Source organism: Epinephelus fuscoguttatus, linkage group LG9, assembly GCF_011397635.1.
Source record: "Epinephelus fuscoguttatus linkage group LG9, E.fuscoguttatus.final_Chr_v1".
Taxonomy (NCBI): domain Eukaryota; kingdom Metazoa; phylum Chordata; class Actinopteri; order Perciformes; family Serranidae; genus Epinephelus; species Epinephelus fuscoguttatus.
Genome location: NC_064760.1, coordinates 16,369,743 through 16,396,345, shown reverse-complemented (window position 1 = coordinate 16,396,345; position 26,603 = coordinate 16,369,743). Strand labels below are relative to the sequence as shown.

Genomic DNA, 26,603 nt, shown 5'->3' with positions numbered 1-26,603 from the left:
CGTTCTCATGTGACTTCATGACTGTACTGATGCGGTCGGAATGGTTTTCAGAGTGGCTATCAAGCATTTCTCTGACTCAGTTTGGTGTGAAAATGGGGGGAATTTGCTGAGAGGCTCCCGTGTTACAAAAACTGTAATTGTAAAGCATTTGTGGCCCTAATTATATAGAGTAAAATTACACTGATCAGACGTTAATTTAATTAGCGCTGAAAATTAATTCATGGTAGTGTTCATAAAATGTTGCAGTCTTTATGCTGTCAAACAGTTGGAGAAATAAATAGACAGCGGCTCAAATCAGCACATTTTATAACCAGTTTAATTGCTAAAAGTGAAGTAAAAGAAAAAAATATATATTTCAGACCCTTTCACAAGTTTTTAATTAGGCCTGAATTTCATCCCCATTTGAGATTTTTTTTGAGCTGAAAAAAATTTAATGACAACATACTTATTTTACCGACATTATAAACACAGTTATTTTCTGCTCAGTTAAGCCATGTGTCCACAGTGCATTGTTAAAAGCATGGCCCTTTTCTTTGTTTAGGTCCTCTCCGGAGCATCTACAGCCTGCTGCCCCTGCCGCCTTACCTCATCATGTGAATTTTAATCATAATCGACCTTGATCCAGGTAGGCTTTGATAATGGCTGAATCCTTGGAGGGAGGAAGAGTCTCCTACAGGAACATCTCTACATGCTGGAGTTCCAGTTAATGTTAACTTCTAGCTTCCATTAGGACACCCACTCTCCTCCTTTCTCAGACTACAGCTGCTGTCAGAAGCAACAAAACATCCTTTCATTTTATAGTTACAGTTTACTAATATATGTAAAACTCTCCACGGTATGAACAGTGGTTACATGAGCCTCAAAACCAGCCACAACTCAGCCCTGAGCAGAGTGACCGAGTGTTCACAGCTCCACCTTTTAGTACCACATCTGTGTGCTAGGTACCCCAACAGAAGGGGGATCAAAAATGGGGAAAGTACAGAACAGTTCTGTTGGTACCATCCACAACTTTTCACAGTGCAAACAGAAAAAAAAAAAAAAACCTGTACTGTACTGTTTGGTGGAAACAGGGCTATATTAATTTCCAATGTCGGCACAGAGACAGAGACAGAGCTCTACATGTGATCAGAAAAAAGCAGAGGAGCAGAATCACTGGCTGACCAGCACAGCCAAACATTCTTCTAGTGTGTCTAGCCAGGTGACTGCTTGTGTGACACTTGACATGCCTGGGTGCTTCCATGTCCGGTGTGAACATGGTGATGTAGAAGGTAAGAGTCAATAAAAGTGGTAAAGAAAGAACTTCTCTTGATTGCAATGACCTTCAGTGCTGCACGCAGTACAGTCAAGATGTAAAAGACATCATGGTCAGAACAGTAAGAAAATATTGGTCGCAGCATTTCAGTCAAGCATGAACTATTGTTCCATCACTGCACTTAAACTTTCCAATGATAAATTTAATGCCAGCAGATAGTGTGGCGGTAATAGATATCTGCACTGAGAGTACTAAAACAGGCTTTTATTGCTACCTGTAGCCATTATCACTAAATGCTTGAGGCTACTAGACAAAAAAAATGGAATAATCAATGATGCAATTAACCATAATTAGCAATCACCCCTCATTTAAAAATGTATGGCCCTGCTGTAAAATTAAAATACATTTTGAATTACTGTGGGAAAAATATGCATAATAATTGGTGTTAAAATACAAATTGTGTCCAGTCGTCAGCGAGGTGGCAATCCACTGTCTCAGAGAAACTGTTCGCTGAGTGAATGAAAGTCTACAACAGCCAATCAGGGCAGGAAAAATAATGATTTCACAGGGAAATTATCCATGTCTGATTGCACTTATCAACAAGGTATATTAATTGTACAACTTCCAACCATTGTACATGGCCATTTGCCTCTGACAATCAACAATCAGAAATCACACGCAGGCTGCAGGCTTTACTCTAGTTCATCTAAGAGATTTATTACCTGAGTAAGCACAACAACATAGTGATTTTTCCTGTGATTTCCGAGAGTCGGTATGTCGTAGACAAATTAAATTTTCATCGTTTCATTGATGTCAATCATCCCAATGGGAGTTCTATAATTAAGGCCCAAAGATCCAATTTTTGCAGGCTGTGACCTTCACATCGCCAGACCTATTGACTTGAAATTTGTCACATGCGCAGCTTTTTGTGCCCAACAAAAACACACAAGAACCACCAACGCCTCATGGTAAAAACTTTTAGACTTAGGAGTTGTTTGAAAAACACATCTTTGACATTTCCTCCTAAACTGTAGGTCTTATTTGCACCAAAATTGCATCAAAAGCTTGTGGATATCTCTTTGCATTTTGCAGATATTGACCAGCACATAAATAGACCTAATTTCATAACTGTTGAGCCAACCAGCACAGAACTTGCAAGAAGTGTCTGGAGACATACCAGCAAAACACCCTGAAAGTTTCATTTTCAACCACTGGGGGCGCCACACAAACAAAAAGTTGACATGGCACAACAGAAATCAGACTACAAATCAGAAATTGTTTGTCTAATCATTAGAAAACTTGCAGGATTTGTCAGATAATAATGTTGGTCAAAGTGTGAAAAAAAAAGAAGAAAAAAAAAAGAAATCACTCAACAGGGGGCGCCACCAGTTCCAAACAACTGCACTGACCTTTCGCAAAAATGTGGCAATAAATCAATGAATGTTTGTATGAACATCCCCAAACTCGGTGAATATTTTTAACTAAGCCATTGATGCATGTTCCCAAAAGCTTTCTGCAATTAACCACGTCACCAAAGAGGAGTGTGGCCCAGCACAGATTTGGAAATAATTGAATGAGCATCTGTCTGAACATCATAAAGCCTGTTGGTAATCTGTAATGCAGATTTTGTAAACGGTCAAAGGTCTGGATCCTACCCAGCTTTCAAGTTTTAAAGGTCCATGGTGGCTGGCCCGGGATCGCCGCTTGCAGCTATACTTTATACTTGTTCTTACTCACCGATGGTTTAAGTCACTGCCTCTTCTGACAGAACAGAACAGTTGAATTTCAGCCTGCATACACGTTTTCTCAGCCTGACATTGTTGAAACAGAGCAGCTAATGTTGCTGTGTTGCTGCAAGAAGTTTTTGATTCATTCCCTTGTAAATAACGTAATCCTTGTCTTCTTACTCTTGGCTGCTTGCCATCTGCCTGCTGCTGTTTGACTGTGACACAGAATTCCATGATAAAGGTGTAACCTAAGATGATGATATGGATCGATGTTTTGATTTTGCATTGATGATATTGGATCGTTGATCACCGAGAAGCACATCAAATTGTGAAAACAAACTAACAGCAGGTTGAAGAATGAGACAAATATAAAATAGAAATCCCCCAAAAACCTGTCAGAGAAGGCTGTCACGCATACGCAGTTTTTAACTTTATGTGAGAGTGTATTGTGTACTAAGCTGAAAGGGAAGCATTGTTTAATTTACTTTAGCCAGTTTACCTGACAGGGAACCAAAAGCTTGTAAAGGATCTGAAGATAGCGGTAAATAATTCAGAGATGTTCTGCTGTTTCTACAGACAGTAAAAGCTTTTCAAAGACTTGAAGTGGCTCAGCACATGGCCTCTGGTCACTATGTTCCTTTGTGCCTCAAAGAAAATCTAATGAAATAGATTTTTAGAGGCTTTTCAGCTTTTCTCATTTACCTAGCTTCAACATGCTACACACACTGTAAAATATATGGAATTAAAGAACAAATAAAACATGGAGTGTGGCAAAAAAGAGAAGATTTAAAATGGTGGAGACTTTTTAAAAATACAATCACCAGCCTGTTCAAAAATGGTAACCATTCCACTAATTGAATTGTAGGTGTGTTAGCAGTTTTAATGCCTCACAACGTTAACAATATTTCACTGTTACAGTATTCCATTGAAAACCGTGTTTAATTGTATGTGATCACCAATGAAACAAGAGAAGCATGTTGTGCCCACAGTGCATATCTTTTTGCACCCCTACACTTTAAATAGTTCCTGAGTCCTCAGTCAATTAACTGCCATCTTCCTGAATAATTAATTCCCATGAAATGACGAAGTTGATCTAATTCAAAATTTTTGCATTTAAACATCTAAATATATACAGCGCATGAAGACTATTCAGTCCACTTACACAATGGCTGGCAGCCTCAGTCAAGTGCATAATTAGTTGAATTAGATTAAATAACCAATTACGAGACTAACAAAGTAAATAAGCCTGCAGGGATTCCACCGAATGCTTGAGAATAGAATTAGAGTGGAATTAGTTTATTGACAGGCTGAATGACAGTGTGGTCAGACAAACAACTCTATTCCTGTCACACAGAGTGGGTGCTAGCTGTCGTCAAGGGAGGAAATAGATAAGTAAAGGGTCAAAGTGTGTTGAAAAGAAACTAAGTTAAATTAATAAGTACGGTGCAGTGCATTTATGGGTGTCTGTTGGTGGTTGCATTGCCCAGAAAGACCTAAACTGTTTCCAGGCTGGATTTGTCACCAGGTTTTATAACGTACATGTAGGTTTGGGTAATGTATGAGACTAGATATCGTCTTAGATTTTGGATATTGTTATATTATAAGTGCTGTCTTTTCTGGGTTTTAAAGACTTCATTCTAGCCCATCTAGCCGTTTGATTTCTTTCTTATTATTTCTTAAAATCCTATTGTATTAATATTTTGTGAAAGCCCTAACCCAAAGATACCATTGCAACATTAATATCAAGGTATCTGGTCAAAAACATTGAGATACTTCATTTTCTCTTCATTGCCCAACCCTGTGTCAGTACGCCGACATGTGAAGGTCTAAATACAGACAGACATAGAGACATACCTCTGCTGGCATTCTCCACATGCTCCAGTTCATCTGGAAACCTCAAAATCTCTTGGTAATTGTCTTCACACTTCTCAGCCAGGAAATGAAGAAGTGTTGTGTTCTGACTGATGGATTTTGTGTCTCGGAGCTAAAAACAAAAAAGAAAAGGAAGAAAAAGGAACAAGAAAATAATTTAAAAAAGACAATTAAACATTTAATTGTCAAATGTACCACACAGCCTAATGATACAGGTGCATGCATGATGGCAGTAACAACGGTAGCAAGAAGTAAAATGTGTTTATACCCTCTCTGGGGTACGGCAAACGACCACCTAGATAGTAAGGGACTGCATGTTAAGGGTCCCTCTTAACTGCTCTGTCAATCTCCGGTATCAAATTAGGGACTGGATGGAGGCGCAGTACATGAGGAGATGAAATACAACTGCATTATGAGACCTTAAATACTTGATGTCTAAAATAACAACATATAAACATCCATATAGTGTAGCGTACATACAGTACATACACACATAACAGTGTACCCATGACAATAAAACAGTGGCAGGAAAGTTTGAATTAAAGTACCACACTGTTTGCCAAGTGTGTGCGCTCATACACAGAAGCCGGAGTCTCCACATCAGTGCATAGAAAACTTGTTCCATATTCATTCCCCACCGTGATTGCCATGCTGTTCGAATGGCATGCTGGGAAAACTAATTAGCACAACCCACCTCTGTGTACTCCTACTGATAATATCCGCGCTGTAAACAGCCTGCAGTTGGACATGCCCACACATGTGCACATGCAAACACATGTGTGCACACGCACACACAAGTGCACAAATTTAGGCAATGGTGAATTGAGACAATTACAGGCAGTCAGAGGCGCACCGTCACACACCAACACGAAAACACACATACTTTCATTAGATGAGGATCAATCATTTGCTCACGTTGGGTAATCACAATTTAATTTCATGCATTTTAAATTTTAATTTGTTTATTGTTATACCCAAAGCTGTCATTACAACACAAAAAGGTGCATCTGTGGTGTGCTGATTTCATCTGCTAACTAATATTAGTAATATGTAATAAAGATGGGGTAACCTGGGAGAGGTAAAAGAGGGAAAAAAAATCATTTAACAATTGGTGAGATGTTAGGAAACAGTTTATTTATTGAAATAATAATTCTAGATAATGTGATACAGTGGTACAATATGCTGTATATCTCTAGATTGTTTCATATCATCCACAGTCTCACTGATAAAAAGTGTATTTAACCTGGACAAATATAGTGCACACACAGGAGGGGAGAATGGGCACTCTGTGGGGTTTTACTGAGAGCAGTGGGTCTGAGTGGAGAAACCATGTCGTTTCAGGTAATAAGGCAGTCATTAAAATTATCTGATGGAACTGTAAGCATATTAGCATTGTGAGGTGAATACCACTGACATAATAAGACTGGACCAAGACCACAGTGCAGGCATATTCACTAATTCATAAACAGACTGCTCTACCCCAACCTGCACTTATAATATGAACAGCTGTAATGAAATAATTTGTACAACATAATTAGTGCTTATCATTTTCAATTTTAAAGAAAGTCTGGGACTGAATATAAAAAAAAAAAAAAGGCGAAGCTTTAAAAACACCAGGTGAAACACAAACACTTTGTTTTATTTTCTATTATTATATGGGACTCAGGTGCCTGATCAGCAACATATTGCATTTTCTTTCCTTTTTTTACGCTGCATGGTGTATTATTGGAAGCACTGCCTGATACTTTTTTGTACTGTAGCAGTAGAACCTTTAAACTGCAGCGAATACTGTCATCTTCCAGCAGAAAACATAACTTGTGGATGTGTGGGGATGGAAAACATTTGTCAGAACTGTTTTAAGCTGATTTGCTTCTTTTAGTAAATCTGGGTATTTTACAGTAAACAAACCAAACACAACAAAAGATTAACCTTAAGCATAATGCAGTTTAATCATGAATGACTTTTACTGGCTAAACAAAGAGTTTTAATATGGTTTCATACACAAACAAAAAACTGTGCTACTGCCTTTTACTTTGTCTTAAAAGTCTAAAATTGTCCTATGCAACAGTGGAACACTGAAACAAAACAAAATCTTCTGGAGCAGATATCATGGGATCGACAATATTCTGACTGCCACGGTCTGCAAACATTGGAATGTGTGACAAACACATGGACATCAAACATTTATATGCCATATGGCATATGTAATATATATTTATGTAGTTGAAAAATTGAAATGGTTATTACACATTTATTCATTTACATTACATTGGTTTACACCTTTACATCAGTGGTTCTCAATGTTTTAGTGTCAGGAACCCCTAAACTGATAAACATTAAGTCATGAACCACTGCTTGACAAGATGTCTCTTCAGGGACCTCCATGTGAAAAGATGTTGGTTGTTAGATGCAATTATGGCCACAACTCTGTAGGTGTCAACTATATGAGGAGATAACCGTGGAGAATGCAAAACCTTGAATCAGAATAGTCACTCTTATGACTCTGATTTTAAACAGAGGAAACCCCTTAAAAACAGGGAATAGACTGCCTTCCTATTGTTACGAGACCAGAACAACGTACATGGCTCCACAATTGACGACAATGACGATAAACAGGCTAGTAAATAGCAGAAAGTAGCTTGGAGGTGCCTGAAAATGTTAGTGTTTACTTATTTTTTATTCTCTTACTTATTCAGTCTCTCTCTCAAAGTCAGTCAGTGTTGGGCAGTAACGTTACAGTAATAATATTACTGTTTTCCAGTAACAAGTAGTGTAATTAATTACTAATGAAATCTCAGTAATAATATTACAGTTACCCCAAAACCAAACAACTCGTTACAATGTTACTTTTATCACATCACTACTGACTTGAAATACAACAATCACATCAGCCGACTCATTTTAGTAATTGTTGTGGTGTGCACGAACTTCATAAAGCAGCAGGCTAGTTGAAAACGCTTACCTTAGCAGCTGAATATATTTCCATTAATTTGATTTTGTTGGGAGGAAAGATGACAAGAACACTGTTGCTGCAGGTAGTCAGACTAAAACTCTTTACACGGCAAAAAACAAACTTCCAGTTTAAGACACCTCTGCTACTACAACCGACAACACAGCAACATGAAGCTCAAGGAAATACACCCCACCAAGGGTGAGCCCTCCGCAGCCATGGAGGTCAGCTGTGGCCCCACACTGGCTAAACAACAAAAACTTGTGGTTTTACTCGTGGACAGCTGCAGCTACAAAGAAGTGACGAAGCTTGCGGCTGGATATGTGGTAGATGAAATGTTGCTCTATGTTGGTCACAGGCAACTGAAGACCTGCAGGTAAATAGATGCTATCTAGCTGTAGCTACACTTAACGGTGATTACCCTGACATTTATGAACTTTAGGGAGATACGCAACTACTAATTTTATGGGGTGTAATGGAAAAGTACTAAAACAAGTAGTGTAACAAATCAGTAATCAGTAATCAATTTTATTACTTTTGTTAAGAGTAACAAGTAATGAGTAGTACGTTACATTTTTAGAGTAACAAGCCCAACACTTAACTTTGTGCTGAGTAATTTAGAATGATACCTAAGTCCTGCTTGAACTGAAACAGATAATATTTCGTGTCAGCATGTCATTGTATCGTGCTATAAAAGGGGGCTAAAATTAGTCCATCCAGGTGTCATTCTTCCATCACATCCGATCGCAGCCGATTGGAGCTGGAGCTGATAAATACCCATGAATACTGCAGAGTCATTTGTCCCGGGAGGTAATGCCAATTGTCACCTTCCCCATTAAATACAAAAGCCAGATGTTTCGTGAATGATAATGGGTGTATCGTCCTGTGGGAAAGGGGCTTAATTGATAATGGGTTCACTTCTACAGTAAATTAAACTGTAAAAATAAACTATTCCCAATTTTTCTGAAGACCCCCTGGAACGTCTCAAGGACCCCTGATTGTGAACCACTGCATTAGATAATTTACAAAGAGACTGGCTTATATGGCAAAATCAAATGTACTGCATTTTTAAACTTAGCATGTGGAGATAAAAAGGAGCTGTTGGTAACACATTCTGCTACGGGGCTCTGTAAGGGCAGGGGGAATCCTACATAAAACCCAAGGTGCTGATGTTATTTTCACACGATTTTACATCAGGAATTCCAGCCAATGCAGCTTTAAGGTATCGTGAGAACTGTGCCAGGGGCTGTGGAGTATCTGTGCACAGGTTGTAGTGAGCTGGTCTGTGTCAAAGTCCAGGGCCATTTTTAATCCCAGTCCATCCCTTGTCCTGGCCATTTCAAGTTTGTGCTAAAAGCCAAAAGTGAAAAAGGCTTTTACTGTCGGAGCTCCTAAGCTTTGAAATGCTCTACCTTAAGAGCTTAGGCTACCCAGAGTTTTACCTAAATCTCTTCTTTAACGCCACCTATATAAAATGCATTTTAATAGCTGCTGTTTTTTACGCTGGCTGCTTACAATGTGTCTTATCCCATTATGTTTTAATGCTGGAGCGGGATGGGGTGTTTATAAACGCTACTTCTTCAAACAAATCTGTTCATTTGAAATAGATGGAAAAATGCTGCCTCATTACTGAGTTGCTGAAAGTGATATCATTCAATCTTCCACTGCACAAATTGCCTTGAGGTAGCATTATTTCAAATCCCTCACTGGTTAGTGCGATACATTTCAATATATTCAGCATTTCGAGTGGCAAGGTATATTACAAACAAACACGCTTCCATTTAAATATACAGACTGAAAATAAATAAATAAAACTATAATTAACTAATAACAGAAGAAGGGGCAATGGGAATGTGGAAGCCTCACACTAACAGAAGGATTGTCGGCCCTTGATTGCTCAATTTAACTTCTGCGGATGGAGCTGCGGCACAGGGCACACACACTCTATACTTGCTCATACAGTTAGGTATTATACTGTATTAAAAGGAGAAAAAGTACATATAGTATACACTGCGAAAAGTAAAGCATACAAGGCCAATGCTTAGCGCAGGTTACCTGAATAAAAGAAGCATAGTGACTTGAATTTGTTCAGTGTAAAGCAACATTATATTTTGAAAGCAGGACAGAAGGTCACACTGATGCTGGGTAGATGACTTCCTGTTAACGAAGTGAAGTGCCTAATAGGTGGCCCAATAGTTCTGCTCAGTTTAAGATGAACACAAATCGTTGCCATGTGGTCTTCAATTATTTAGCAGAGCCTGTGAAAGTGTTTTTCCCTCGGCGAGACGGGGATAACACCCAAGAGAAACAATATTTCTTTGTTTTTGAGTCATGCAGCAGATGGTTTTTATCCATTTACCCAATACGTTTCATTATGGAAACAGGCTCTGCTATATTGTTTTTTTTGCAGGTTTTCTAGAGGAAAGAAAACACCACCATTTAAGTCCCACTGAAACGGAAGTTAGAACGTCTTTTACTGTCCCAGTAAAAAAGTAATATTTACATTTGGTGTACAGTTACAAGAGGGATTTAAATAAAATCCTTTACATTTGACTGGACCCTTAAAAAAGTGGGCGTGCTTAGAGTTTAGCGCAATACAGAGCAACCGCGGAGTCCACAGCTAATCCAACTGTTGGCTTAACACACGACCACCTCTCTTATTGCTGGATCGAGAGAAAGACCAAGGACAGATGAATGAGTTCGACCTCTCCTGCTTTGTTTTGGAAATGAAACCAAAGCTTTTGCCCATTGATATCCAACCATTTTTCCCTATTTCTCTCCAAACTGCTCCGTTATCTAGTAGCTACTATGACCCACAAGCTATGACGTGTGGTTTAATATGACCGGTGTGATTAGATAGTTCACCAAAGTCTCATTTGACAAGGTGAACGTTTTAAATGCCCCTGAGTGCAGGATTAGTCATCAACAATTTGAAACCACTGAAGTACAGAGATTTTGATGTAAAAATATGCTGATACAGATTTTTTGACATCTTATTTGGTATATAACAAGCGATAAATGATCATTTAGCACAGGGCCACATGATTAAAACTGGGAAAATATATGTCATTCACCTGGGTGTTTTAAAAACTTCCCTATTATGAAATTTGCTCACGTTTTTCCACACTAAACTATAGTGACATGAAATCCACATTTCACGGCTGTCCTTTTAAAGCCAGAGCTGATGTTCATCTCGCTGGATATATGTGACCAGGCTGGCTCCCAGGAGATTTGGGTGTCCTTGGCAGGACGTGGGGCTGTAGTGGAGGGCTGAAGGTGGGTCAGCCTATGCCCTTGCTGCTCATTCCCATCATCAACCACCTCCTCCCTGATGAGCCCATTAGGTACCCTAGACCTGCCACCCAGGGGGCCATTTACTTGATTGACTAAAGTGAGAAAGCAGACTTTTTTCTTGTCCATCTATAATGGCCCAATCAGCCCCCTGAGGCATTACCAGGCTCTACACTGACACTCCACACTGATTCAGTCAGCCTGCAGGAACACGAAAGACAGACTGGATCCACCATACTAAAGCCCTTTTTACACCTGCAAGATTGCTGGCTTTCAAATGTGCGTGTAAGGCGGTGGCTTTTGGCATTCACACTTAGGTCTCCCATATGGAAAAATCCCATGTTGAGTGTTTCCACATGACATGGCTGATCCATTTGACATGATGGTTCAGGATGGATTCCCCCCCCCCCACCACCATCACTCAAAACAGCTGTAGCACTGTTCCCGAACAGCAGAGTGTTGGAGAATAATGACACCAGAAAGAAAAGTGTTATAAAATCTCACACAGGCTGCTTTTAAGATGGATTTTGCAACTTGTTTTGGTTGTTTATCCCCACAGCTCGATTGCCAATCTTGCAGCACAGGGAGGAGGCTTGCCCCCTTCTTCAGCACCCCCATGAGTTCTCGAAGCACTCTGTAGGCTGCCCAATAAATATTCTCATCACTTCTATCATCAATTAGATAAGACACTGAATACCGTTGCCGGTGCTACACAGCACCACAGTCCCAAAGCTACTTTAAAGGGACAAGACAACAAAGTGAATTTTTGGCTCTCAATAAAATCTTAATTTGTTGACATGGTGATGCTTGATTTTGTAGAAATAGCCGTTTTTCTGGATCTTTATCCTGTAAGTAGTTGGCATGAAAGAAAGTTGAACATTTAGGGAAACCTGGCTGACGGTGTGATTTCCTTTTTTTATTTATTAAGAAGTGTTGAGCATGTAGGAATGTTTTAGAGAGCTTTCCTGGATATTATTTTTTTTTTTATTTCAATAAGTTTTATGGGAGAGAACTTCTCAAAAATCTTCAAGAGCTTTAAAAAAAAAAAAATTCTGCAACTTAAATCAAAATTTTCAAACAGAGTAAAAAAAAAGTGTTTTCTTATGCATAAAAATAACTAAATGTGAAGTTAGAGATGAATACACTGCTGTCTTAGGAATAAAGTTGCTGAAAAATGTGTCAAAATATGTGTGTACACATATGGAATATCACAGGAAAATCACCCTCTGGTCAATATGGCAATTCCTAATACTATATCAGTATATTACAACACATCAGTTTCAGGACTCAGTGAATGTAGAGTCCTTGTTGGCCCTGAAATGTCAGTTTTAAAAACCCACAAAATTCATAGAAAAGCAACTTTCTTCCTTGCAATCGTCAGTACTTGCTCTCTCTTTTGGAGGCCAAGGAAGCTTGCTGGTTTGGCCCTCAGTGTCCTGTGCGCCCTTCCAGCTCTGGCAGAGTCTTGAAAGCGTTGTAGTGTAGCAAGTCCACCAGAAACTTGGACATAAACGCAGAGACTGCTCTACTTTGGTAGCCTTCTAGAAGCTCGATCACACACAAGTTACTGCGACGGGATCGGTTCTTCAGGTCATCAGTCTTCTTAGTTAACTCTTTGCTCTCTTGCTGTAGCTTTTCCACCCATTTCTATGATCAGTGAGGGTTTCCTCCATTTTAGCAAAGCGAGGCTCATAGTTGTCAAGTTTTTTTGCAAAGCACATCCAGGGATTGGTTTATGGGTGTGAAGGAAGCATTTTGGAGGAGATGACAACGTGGGTCTTCTCCAACTCTGTTTGAAGTGCAGAGACAGACAAGACCCCATCTGTCTCGAGAGCATGTTGTTAGCTAGCTCCCGCCATAGTTTTCCCTTTTTGAGTGGATGCCTTGTTTGTTTCCGAAATGGCTTCACTGCAGCTGAAAATTCTCACGACTGGTGGTATATTATGGACATATGTTGATCTATATACTCAGGGCTACTCTCCACACATTCTCCCTAGTTGGTCGCCATACCGCAAATCCAATGATACTCCAGAAAAGCAGCTTAAAAAACAACATAACTCTAATTTATAAAAGATAAATAAGAACTCTCCCGCAACAGCTTGCTACTGTTATAACTACCACACTCTTGTGGTTTAAGCACCATTTTAAAATCCACTCTTAAAAGCTTGTTTTTACTGGTTTTCATTGTGACACGACTGACCCTAGCTTTGTCTACAGTGGGGCTGCTTAAGGACTCTTCCTCTCAGAAGAGTGTAGGAAAGCCTCTTGTCACACTACCCGCCTGATGTAAGTTTGAGTGTGTGTGTACACGGCTGCCAGTCCTCTCTTTCACACCTCTGCATGCTGTGATTTTACCTGGCAGCCGACACAGATGCTGTCTTTTTCTGGCTCCAGTTCCACTGCGCTCCATGCCTCATCATGGTTGTTATTTGTTGTATTGAAACATTTTTTCATTTGATAGGTACTGTAGATTTTACAGGATCTAGTCAATGCCACAATATCTGCTTACATCTGTTTTCTCACTCAGCAGAGGAATCTTGTGAGCATGTCTTTATTATCTGAGAGCAACAACTGATGAAGGCAGGACAGGTCCGACCGAGAGTGATAAGCCTGCATCTCAATGTATACATTTACATCTTAATGACTGTCAAACAAATGTGTGATGCATAAATAGCGGAGAACATTTTAACTGAATGTATTAAAACTATATAGATAAATATATTTTTTTGGCCTTAAAAAGGTTATCAATGTATTTTGAAATCCTCCATCTTCAAAAATCGCGAAACGAATTAGATGGGGAACATGTTAGGAACATGTTAGGTGAGGAAGTACCAAGGTGCTTCCTCACCTAACATGTTCACCCCCTCTCACTAACCCCCTCCTCTCTATCTCTGTTTCCCTGTCAAGTCACGTGCTATGCACTTATGTGTTTCTTCATACACCTGCAACCCTGTGGCACGCGTGACAGGTGAAACATGTAGGTGAGTGTTGTGACACTTATTCTCTGAGGTTCTCATTGATCTCCTGTTTGTTGGATTGAACCTCATTTAGTGTTGCTTTAGAAAACTGTGAAATTCTACGTGCATCTCACTGACGACTGATTGAGGGTGCCTGGGTGATGGTCTATGAAAGTGGCTCGTTACTCTGCCCACACTCTGAATCCCTGACACAAGACCTCGCTTTATGTTTGTTCTCTTATGTGATCTTTTTGTCTTTTTGCAAATAATAGTTACACCTCTGCATCTTATCCGGCGCATGTCCCTCCTTATGCTGCGGCTTTCGAGCTGGCCATAACAGTATTTATATACATTGGGAGGCAGTTACATTCATTTCTGCATCTGTGTGTTGTGCTGTAGTGTGTTACCTTGCAGAGGAAGCTGATGTTGAAACCAAACGTCTGGGCATTCCTTGAGCCAGCGTTCATGTAATTTCCGACCAGCAACACCAACTCCAGCAGTTTGCTGAAGCCTTCACTCTTCTTCACCTCCTCGCAGGCAAATGTCACATTCATGATGTCCGGCCGGATGTTGTTCACCTGCTCCTCAAATGTCAGCTTGAACAGAATACCGTTGAGACGTGGTCGTAGGAGTTTGACTGAACTCATCTGAGGATATGAATGACAAAGAAAAACAGTGCAGTGGTTTGTTTTGTACATAAACAAAAACCAACGGCCTAGAAACTGTTAGTCAGTTCCACTCTGTGTGTATGTTCAGGGTAAATGTGATGACAGCACATGTTCATATAACTGAAAGCTCCATACTCTGCCTTACACCTGTGTGGATTCTGCGTTTGTCCTGTTTTTGTTTTTTTAATAGTTTTGTGCACCACAGATGGTTTGTTACACAGAACCATTTGAGATGCCGTCAATGGAAGCTGTTTGGCAGGTGACTGGATGAACCATCTGTTTATCACAGTTGTCATTACTGAAAAGCGAAAACATATTTTCCATGACGATAAGCCTTCAGTGTCGTTCTTTGCTTTCCTTTCGATGAAGAAATTCTCTGCAGTCTCAAAAAGTTCTCTGTTACAATGAAGCCAACACCAAGTGCCACAAACTGTAATCATTCAATTGGCCTTTGGATGAATTTTTATATAACTGACCCAGGGTTAAAGTTCCGTATAATTAAGGGCGTGGGAAGCTAGCAACAGCTATTACAGTTAGATCTACCCTATCGTCCAAATAGGGTCACTTCTGATGGCTACAGCCAAAATGCCGAACTAGAGGTTTCAAAGACTAAGGGCCAGTCCCAATATCCCCCCTTGGCCCTACCCCTACATTTGCGCGTTCCCGCATGGGGTAGGGGTGTCCCAGTTTCTTTTTGCATGTAGGGGGAGGGATAACAAAGGGTAGTGGGTATGAAACTAGCCCTTAGGAGCAAGGGATTTCAGATGCTGACTTGGGTGTCGTCAGGTTGCTTGTTAGCTAGCTAGCTAGCTTGCACTATCTGGCGTCTGTCATCTGTCCTGTTCTGCAAAATTGTCGGATTTTTCACATTATGATATCATACCAGCTAGTACAACTATGCTGCCTCATAACGTTAGCTGGTTAGCTAGCTATCTAGCTAGCAGAAGTCCCCTGTCCTCTGTCGTTCATCAAACAAAGCATGATGAATAATGCAAACGCGATCGGTAGGATGAACTCAACTGGAGACTCCATTGTAGATGCCGCAGCTTCCTGTTTAAAATAGTTACATATGCGTGAATGTAAGTGACGTGGTGACGTAGTGAGTGGTGTCTCAATTCCTAGGGAAAGATTTCAACCCCTACCCCCCGTTGCTTCATTTTGAGGGCCAAGGGGTAGTGGGCAAGGGCTAGGGGTAGGGGTAGGGCAAAGGGCTGAGGGGTAGTGGACAAGGGGGGGTATTGGGATTGGGCCTTAGTCCACAAACCAATAGGTGATGTCATGGTGGCTACGTCCATAACTTTACATAGTCTATGTTTATCTCACACACCAAAGCCACGCCAGTAGCAGCCAATAGCTCCTCACAGGACACACCTATGGTCCAAACCACTACAAATGAATTACCTGAAGCCTGACATGATAAGATTCTTGTGCAATTATACCCAATTGTCAATCCAATCAAACCCAATCAAACATTGTTATAATAAACACCTCTGTTCTGTGAAGGTTGGGGAAGAGCATGCCTTAAATTAGCATGAGCATTATTTACAATAACCAGCAATAAAAAAATCTGTAACTTTTTCTTTTCTCATGTAAAACCGACACGATTTAAACGCAATATGCCGACATACCCTTAAAAAAAAATCTATTAAATAAAGAGCAGCAATTCTTAACACTACAAGTTGCAGCTCAATTGAGAGGCAACTGTTAGACAAATAACACACATATATGTATGAATAAAATGGATCTGTGTAAAGGCACAGAAACCTTTGTAAATATGACTATTATGTTTTTCAAGAATGAATTCTGCTCCTTGCAATCTTAGTTATTAGAAAATTATTTCAGAATGCAAGTTCCTAGAATAGCTTTTCATAATGTGACAAGACAAAGACAGAAAGGAAATTCTATAAAGTTACACCACCTGTCGTCATGGTCATGTTGAACCTCCAGTTTAATTACTGCTGCAACTAGTTCCAGTGAGCTTAACATCAACTATCCTCATTAGCAAATGAGATTAACCTCTTTCCTGCTTCCATCCTGACTTTCATATGGATAAAGGAAACTCCCATTAAACAGATTTGTCATAAATAATAGAACAGCCTCAATCAATACTTGTGGGCTTAGGAGTGGAATCACTGAAGCTAGAGAAGACGAAAGAAAAAATAGTTATGAAAATGGGAGGGAATTAAAACAAATGGAGTTTTGGCTGTAAGATATGTGGCAAAGCAGCAACCACAGGCAAATTCTACAGATTGCCACATAATCCGGCGCTTCAAGGCAACCTTCAGATCCAGCCCGTAATGTTTCATTACTGCTCAAATTTATTCATATGTATGGGCAAGCTGTCTGTCAAACAACCCTCCCCTCTCTCCCCACCCCACACCAACATTCCCACCCACCTCACTCCGTTGTATGCATGCATGTGAAGTACACACACATAAGCACACACACACTCCGCCCCTCTCCCTCACTTGAATTGATTTGTATACAATAAGGAGAAATCACAATAAAAGCGAGCACGGTGGTGACAGCTCTGGCAGAGAAAAGCTTGAACATAGCTTATTTCCCAAGGGAACTAAATAGCTCTGCATTGAGGAGCTACTTCATCAGTGGGGAGGCATATGATCACAAAATTGGTGAGATCACGAGGGAAACTGCCACCCCCGGCTTCATTACATCTCCTAAAAGACATTGGCAAAAAAACGCCTTCAGTAAGTTCAGAGAACAGCTGGGGAGATGGAGCACATCTGCGACCCGTGGGTCTAATTGAACATTTCTTTTGTAAAACTGTGTAATGTACCTCTATGATCTTGTTGTAAAGTTAAGTTTAAAGATAACACTTCCTTTTACAGATGCTTAAAGTGCTGGGTATTCACTTGGTAAATGGATGGCAAGAGCAGTTAATTAAAAAGTAATTACAGCTGTAACTAAGTGGAAAGGTCAGAACAGTCTGATGATGTACTTCACTTCTTCTGAAACTGATTTACAGTACAACTCTGCCTCTTCAGTCACTTTCCGTAATCGCTGGAATTCCAGGAAGAACGCAGGTCGGGTGTGAAAGGGTAGAAGGTGGAGTGGCGTTTGAGCATGTGTGTAACGCAGGTTGTTGGATAAAAACAGGCCGATGTGAGACAAGAATCCATGCCTTTTTTTTTTTTTTTTTTTTTTTGTCATTTTTCACCATCAACTTAAAAACCTCAGTTGTGTCAATAGGGTCAATTGCAGATTGGGCGTTAAAGCCTCCCTGCAGTGTTTTTTTTTGGCTTTTTCAATGATATTTTTTAGTTTTCTGAGTCATGCCCTGACAATGTTGATTAGCCACAGAATTGTTGCTATGTGACTGTGTAGACCCCCTGAGGAATAACTGCTGCAATGCAAAAGCTAATGGGGATCTTAATAAACAGTTTTTGGAGTTGATTGTTTGCCAAATACCTTTTTGACAATTTAATGCTGAAAGTTAAATAAAGGGTGTTGCTAAAACAGGAAGGTAATGAGGAAGGTATGGCCACAGTAGAAGCTGCAAGTCATATGCGTTCCTCCAAGCTTGCACAGGTGCATAGACATCATTGTGAGTTCCTCCAAGCTTGCACAGGTGCATAGACATCATTGTGAGTTAACTTATCTTGTACTCTACCTTTACTGTAGCATTACAGCTTTATTATATCTCTCTGTGTAGGTGTGTCAGTTTCGGTTTATCTGTCTGTATGTCTGTGTTTCGGGTTAGTCAGCTAACTTAGTAAAGTGTAACATTAGTTAGCTATCTTAACTTGCTCCCTTAGCTAAATGAGGGTCTTCAGATTACTTTCTTGTTTCCTTCAACTTAGTTTAGTCTGCCGTTTGTTTTCATATTGGCGTGTATATCTGCGATGAACGGGTGCAATTAACCCGGTGGATTACACCAGAAATGTTTTCTGTTTTCATCATCCACCAGCACCACCCTCTAACAGGTCAGGATGCTAGGAAGCGCTCAACTTTGAGCACAGACACGCAGAATGAAATTCTCATTAGAGAAACAAAAAACACCAAAAGAATCAAGGTGCAGCCTGGTGCAGTAGTGGTGCTGGGAGTTGAGGCAAGTGTGGCTGGTGTTGGTGGACAATGCACCTCAGAAACGTCCCATAACTAGATTTCAAATGGCGGACCTCAGCATCATGTTTATCCCAAAACAACCCACAGTTACAGCAGGAGGAAAAGGTACAAAAGAAACCAAGTGTGTTGGTTTAATTCTTGTTGTCTGATAAATAGTGAATTCATCAAATTAACTGCTGTATCAATGTTTTCCAGGACACTGTAACTGCAATCTGGTTGCCATAGTAATGCATTACATGCGACTATTACCATACCCCATATCTCTGTTTGAGAAAGAACGTTAATCGTTAAACAGGAAGTAACAAGTCATTCCAGCTTTAATTACTTGCTAGTCGTTGATATTTCTCTGGCCTTTTGATCACTAAAGAAATATACATTACTATGTGAAGCTTTTACTCCAAGCTTACAATATGGAACCCACAGCATTATTTATCCCTTTGCTGCAAAAGATAAAACTTTGGCGGGTCATTGTAAATCGATCAGAGGACTGGGATACATCACCGTGCTGGCAGACTGCAGTGGCATGCTTTTCAAAGAACTTTATTACAGACAGGACTCATAGCCTTAGGGTATGATTTTATCATGAGACAACATTGACAGTTGATGTCAGAAATATGCCATTCGCTGAGTTCTTGTTGCTGAATCCTAATCACAAACGATTGAAATGTTCTAAGCAAGAGTCAAAAGTGCTTTTTTGAAATCACAGCCTCTATCGTTTGGAAGTTGGGTTACAAAATGTTAACTTTTCTTTATTAAATATGCTCTTTATATTGGTAGATGTTTTAATTAAATATTACTGGAACTCTCGGGGATGTATCCGTCTAAATTATACATTTCTTAATTTCCGTGTATGAAAACTAGTGAACGCTGAAGGAAGGCAGACAAAAGTGTTAAAGAGCAGTGTATGTTTGTGAGTCTGTGCGAGGTATAAAGAGAGAGAAAGAGTAAGCAGTGAAGAAAAAAATTTAATTTCTCAACTGTGCATGCTTGCAATTGTTTGACTATAGTAGACTGGGAGTATGATTGTGTATACTGTGTGTTCTCTCGGGGCGATCCAGTAGTCACCAGGAAATTATACTCACCACAATGCCAAACTGCTCCGACTCCACTAGCTCTTCATATTCACCCTTTAGTTCCGCTAGCGCATTCAGCTCTTTCTGCTCTGGCAGGTTCTTTATCAGGTTCTACAAATGGGAGAGCACACACAAACACACACACCCAAACACACACACACACACACACACACACACGAACAGAGAGAGCTACTGTTAATGCAAATCTCATTTTCTGTCCATGTCAGGATAAAAATCACCTCGCAGACGAGGAGGACGCACAGTAGGAGAGAGGAGTTTGTACAAGCAATGCTGCTGAGTGTGTTTCTATTTAACTTAACTGGTTAGCTAACGGTTTGAAAAATAACTTTTCATAGACGCTTTATTCATATCAGAAAGTACAAGCATTCAACTGCTATGTGGCCATGGATGAACTTTTCTAGAACAATGGAAAAAACAGGTACCACATGCTTGGCTAATCATACATTTGTACATGTAATCAGATTATATGGTAAAAAATCGTTTGGGTTCCGAAACTGTCAAAGAAAACATTTGCATTTCCACAGTTCTGTCTTTATTAGACCAGATTTCAGTCAGAATCCATAGAGGCTTGCTGATGGTCTGGTTGGAGGATCAGTAGATAAGGTCACATAATCACTGCTCACTGTTGGCTTTTTACTGTGACAGTGGTGGCCCTCAGCCAATTACTGAACGTGTCAGGGACCTTCAGATAACTGACCTTCTGCTGCATAATCCACATCACCTTGCAATGGCCGTAAAAGTACATGCAACAGTTTTGCCATTAATTTGCTGCTTTTATGTTAAATTCCCTGTGCAGCAGCAGAAAAAAAGATACTGCTGGTGGTGAGGTTGAAGATTAAGATGGAGATGAGGAAGATAATGGGAGGGGCTGTGTTTTCTGTAAATGTTAATTGTTTGTGTGAAGGTCAGCCAAGTTAATAAAATTGACCACGGCGACTTTTCCCTCTTTTTCTCAGAGGAGAAGAAGAGGAAGAGGTGCCCTTTTCCAGGTCTTCACAAAGCTTCCTTCCTCATTAGCTCCCCAAATTTATTCAGCGGGAGCAGACTGGCGCAGGGTCACGTGGCCAGATGGGAGCCTAGACAGGAAAAACAGAGAGTAGTAGCTGCAACTGGGCTATGGGCCTGGCTGACCACTCTATAGACCTCAGCACCACGACCAGTGTCTACTGCCCACTAATGATGACATCTCTGTCCTTCCCTCAGGGATTGCAGCTAATAAAACAGTAAGCCATAATGCAGGCCTGGCATTCCTGTTTGGGAGGGAGCCATTATATCAAATGTTGCTTGCTTTTGCTGAAGCTCCAATTAGGGTCTGCTGCAAGCAATGGTGCCATGATAATGAAGGCTTTTGATCATATCAGCAGAAGCAGAAAAAATAGTTGATCATATAAAAATAAAAAAAAAACATATTTGTGTAATTGGATTCGTAAGGATGGATTTATGTTGAGTTAAATGATGACTGGGCACATGGTTTTCCTTTTTTGTTTTTAAATCACCTATTCGTTGACAGCAATGAACATACCATATTCAGCACAAAGCTAATGTTGCTAATTATTCAATCGTGACCTTTGGTAAAGGAACTTTTCCTAAAGCTGTTTCATATACCTGATGACTTTTTTATGATGATGCAGAAGAAAAATAGCACAATTCTTTCATTTTTAAATTATATTTTCCAGAAGTGCAGGTTTAAGTTGAAGTTAAAGCTAAGGTAGGGATTTTGATTCCGGTGTCACTGTGCAAAAAACACAATTAACTTTGAGCTTATTGTGCTTCAAGTGGTCTGACAGAAAACTAGATCTGCTCCTCCTTTTGGCTCTGTTTTCAGGCTTTAGAAAATCTATCCCGAGACAGACAACTTTGGCCAATCACAGGCGATTTCAGAGAGCAAAGAAAGTTGCTATTCCAGGATTGTCCAGGATTGTCAACAACTGCCTACACTGCAAAGCAACCTAAAAGAGGTAGATGGACTTAAAAAAGAAAATCTAAAACAGAGTTTGACAATAACGAGATAAAACCCTCAAGATCAGAGAAATACTTCAAAGATGGAGAGAAAATGACGCTAATAGTTAAGCCCTTAACTAACCGCAATCAAAGGCTCGCGGCTGCAACTTCAGGTTCATGTTTATGAAGCTAACATTAGCTAGAGCCAAGAATCACAGCATGCCTTCATCCTCACTCCCCGCTACAACAGACCACCTCACTGAGATGAGAGTGGGCAGCAGCATTGGAGTAGTCAGCAGCAGCAACAGCCCAAATCCAACCAGCTCTGAGGGACCAGACAGCCCCAGCTCCCCTCAGATCAGCAAACTTTCTGTTGCTGCTGTTACACAGGTTAGACCCAATGCTGTGGCTTACCTGGTGCTGGGGGGTTTACACTAGTCAAATTTGAGGCGCTACAGCCGCCAACCGAAGTGTTTCCCAAGTTGCTCTCCTCCCAGCAAAGACATTCACAGCCACAGGGCGTGAGGCAGAGGGACTGGGTGGCTAGCTAGCTAATCCCTGTCTCATTTGTGGTTTGATAAACAAAGAGACAGAGCGGAGCAAAGAGGGGCTGAGTGAGTGCACTGCGGGAAACTTTATGATGAAATAAGATAAAAGAAATCAACGTATTGGAAACACTGAGCTACTGTATAAAGCCTGTGCATATATCTGTGGTGGTGGTGGGGGGGGAGCTACAGGGGGAGGGAGTTTTTCAAAATCCTGCTGTTTTTTTCAGGCTATTCCCGATTTCTGGCTACCCTAGCTTTGAAAGTTTCGCTAGGAAATAATTCGTTTTTTTTATGTGGTAGTCTTTTAAAGTCTTAAAATTTGTAGCATCAACTCCACAAAATGTTTGTCAAATATAAAGACTGCTCCTATTCAGAGTTAAGCGTGTGCTAGAATACATTAAGACTCTAAGTAAATTTAAACAAAAAAAAAAGAAAAAGAAAAAGATCTGCCGGTCCACAGGAGAGGAGCAATACATTGAATATAAAATCTTTAACTCTAGGTGACATTAGTAGCTGGATTAGCAACATGGTTCTCCTTGAGAATGTATCCTTAGTTCTGAATAGAAGGTCATCAACATAGCAGCAAACCAACAGTTATTGCGAATACTGTAGCAAATCCGATTAATTAGGCTATTCTTCTCTGGCACTGCTTCCTGAGCAAAGATCAACATGTTGTTTTCATCCTTGTACAGTCAGTCTTTTACAGTGCTTTTCCATTTGAGTTGAGTCTGGTTTGGCATAATATAGAAATGAAGGAAACGTGTCCTTGGGGGAGTCTGGTGAATGTATTTCAGTCTATTTCTAATATCAGATGTTCCTTCTTCAGTAAAGCTGTGCTTCCAGTACTCTTCGGTAATTCCTAAGCATGCAGAAATCCATGGCAACATATACAAACATATGTGCACACAGAGCTTATAATAGCAAGATTTGCCATTTCTAAAGTGGCCTTTGTAATTGTGTTAGAGAAAGAAAGTTTTGCAAGAGGTGAAATTACAGCATTTCAAAATGCTACAGCTAAACATCTGAAAAAACAAACAAACAAAAAAAAAAAAAAACCCACACACACACAGACAGAAGACTGTAATGGAAAATCGAATCCACCTTGTGCTTGTCATTTCATTTGTCTGTCATCTTGTTAATTATTAGAGACCCCATGGAGCACAATTGACACAAAGGCAGCACCATATGTGTGGCAATGTGGGAGACTGGGTGATGATGCTGGGCCAGACTCCTCACCACAGGCCACCAGACACACACAGCAGTCTACGAGAGATTACTGGAAGTACGCTAGCAACACTACACATTCATTTACTGCCTTGGGCGAAGATGAAGGTGCTACGTATCAGCACACGAGCCAAGATGCCGCAATCCACCGACAAAGCAGGCTTCGACACAAAAATTTGGCTGTTCAGGTTAAAAACCTCATAAATCCTGCATCCCTGTGAAAAATAAAAACAGATTGAAGACTGAAGGTGTGAAAAATGTGAATATATTCAATAACTGGTCCACGTATACTGTACACCTGCTGTCGTGTACATTCAATTTAGCCAAAAAAAGGCAGGAACATTATGTTAACAGACAGAAAATGTGCCTAGAATGTTAAAACTACATGCTGACTACAAACTGTGCAACCTATGGTCATGGATTCTTTTTCAGTATTGTCCTCCTTTCAATAGATAGTTCTGCTTTCTGATTCCTCAGGAATGCTCCGAGGGTTTGTGCATGTCTGCTGCTCCTACATTCAAACAACAGCTATGGCCTTCAGTTCTTCATTTATTCTTCCTCTGCTGACTGTCACAGTTCAAAAGCTTTTCAAAGTTCCAGCCGTGTATATTTATACGCATATCTATATCTGGCCTCCATAAATCTGCCTTTTGTAAGTTCTGGGCGTGATCGTTAAAATATGTATTCAACTGTCACTCAACCACATGTTCAGGAGACAGATCAGAATCAATTAATCCGTGTCAGGGACAGCAGAAGTCCAATAAGACATGCCCGAGCACAATTCATTTTCTTCAGTGTGAAAAATACGTGAATATACAATCAGTGGCTACCTGTCAAAAAGTGCTACATTTCAATTTAAAGAATAACCATAACATTAATGTGCAGAGAACTGTTTCGGTTGTTATCCCATCCTGAAACAGATTACGATATCATTGCACACAATACTGAATCAATTAATTATAGATTAACTGTCAGCAGGTCAACTCAAGGACTCTGAGAGAACCTCATAACACTATTACTGCTGTTTTCCTCTCACTTTAACTTGGATTTGTGTATTTTTGGTACATTTACATAAATAAAGTACAGTAAATACTGTTGAAATAATTCCACTACTGCAGCACAGACAGTGAAAGGTGTACTTGAGGAAGAGAAGCGGTTGTGAGGGTAAAGGAGAGTGTTAAAGTAATGAGATACAGGTTACGGTTCACTAAACATTTGTAGAGGATGACAGTATCTGTAGGGCTTTCACTTCTGTACTTTGATCTCTGCTGCTGTCAGCTAGCTTCCAGTGAATCAAGTTCAGTTTCACAGCATCCATGAACCCATGCCAAGTTAATACAGTTTAAAAGGGGGGTATTAGGCATGTATTAGGCATACACTTAACCATACAGTTAACAGCACCGCATGCTGTTTAAAACAGCAGGTGCTGATGTAGTGCAAAGTAAGGATGCTTTGATATTCAAAATACGACTGTCAGTAAAAAGTGCTCTATTTCAAATAAGGATCAAGCGAACAATAATCATAAAATGATTTATATATGTCTAAATACTACTTTATGCCATAAATATACATTAAAGATATACTAGTCCATATTCATTGAGTGCACAGTTGCCTACGTACAGTTTCACGTGGTGTGTGTTTGGGATACAGGTCATAGGAATTGCAGATTAAATAGTCAACTGAACCCATTAAGAAGAGCAATGTATTCAGACAGAGTTTTTGTGAATTTGATAGTACGATTGCTTTATTGAAAGTACAGTAGTACCATTGCCAATAGTGGGATAGTTAGTGGGCTAAAACTGTACATTAGTAGTTGAGGTAGCACGTTGAAAGGCAGATAGATAAAGTGTTTATATGTTGTTTTGACTTAAAAGTGGGGCGCACTGGTAGAATGACTGACTGACTGAATGACACACTTTTCCATGGACACACAGCTTCCGTGATTATGTACAGCATACCATACCATGACTTAGTCATACCAAAAATTAGAAGAAGAAAAAAAAAAAAAACCCAAACATTCGGCCACAAGGGGAGCCACAGTGGTAGGATGCATTTTAGCCATTTTTAAGCATTTTTCTGTTGTTATAGCACCACCCAGTTGCCAGTTAAAGTTAAATTTATTCACCTTGAGGCGACCTGTTCTACATATCTACCAAGTTTAGTCCAAATCGATATGGCGGTTAGGCCTAGATAAGAAATCAGCTCTCTAGCGCCCCCATTTTGTTTGCTGGGGTCAATAATGGAGGGGTCCCCTCAGATTATGTGTGGTCATATGCCTACAAAGTTGCATGGTGATCGGTGAAACCCTTGAGATGTTATACACCTTTATGTGATGAGCCACGCCCTCCGCAATATTCACTGCCTTATAGAAGCTCAGCTTTAGTAAGTTTTCCAACTTTTGCCAAGAGGGAACTTTAGATATTGGTCCCTAGATTATGTTCACCGAGTTTCATGCAGACCGGTCAAACTTCCTAGGAAGAGATCGAGATCGAGATTAAGTGTTTTCAAAAAATTCAACATGGCGGAAAATCTATATAACCAGAAGTTATGGGTTCTTGAGGCAAAATTGTTCCTCATGAGGAGAGGCATCTCTGTGCAAAGCTTCATGTCTCTACGACATACGGGGCATGAGATATGCCCATTCAAAGTCTGCAATTTCAATCGATTGCTATAGCGCCCCCTTTGGCCAATTGATGTAATATTGCTTCATTCACATCCTCCCATGACCCTCTACCACTGTGCCAAATTTCACATGGATTGACCAAGTCAGTGAGGAGAAAAACGTGAAACAGACACACCAACAGACAGGCAGAGTTTTCATCATTATATAGTAAGACTATGGAGGATTATCCTAAAAATCACTGTATAGATTTATACAGAAATAATGCCTCTCAATAATGACTTACGACCCTGTAGAAGTGTGTGGCAGTGTATTTTCCACAGGCACTCTTCCCTCTGACTGTATGTTCTTCTTTCTTTCTTATTTTCTGAGC

General features: G+C 40.1%; 1 protein-coding gene across 7 annotated transcripts in view; it reads right to left on the bottom strand.

The window, feature by feature from the left end:
- Nucleotides 1-26,603, bottom strand: part of diaph2 (diaphanous-related formin 2) — a 513,027-nt gene that overhangs the window by 188,430 nt on the left and 297,994 nt on the right. For all 7 annotated transcript variants that reach the window (XM_049585042.1, XM_049585047.1, XM_049585043.1 and 4 more), the window contains 3 exons: nt 19,886-19,987; nt 14,457-14,696; nt 4,834-4,963 (listed from right to left, as the gene is read on the bottom strand). In XM_049585042.1, coding sequence (XP_049440999.1) covers nt 4,834-4,963; nt 14,457-14,696; nt 19,886-19,987 — 472 coding nt within the window. The remainder of the gene's footprint in view (nt 1-4,833; nt 4,964-14,456; nt 14,697-19,885; nt 19,988-26,603) is intronic.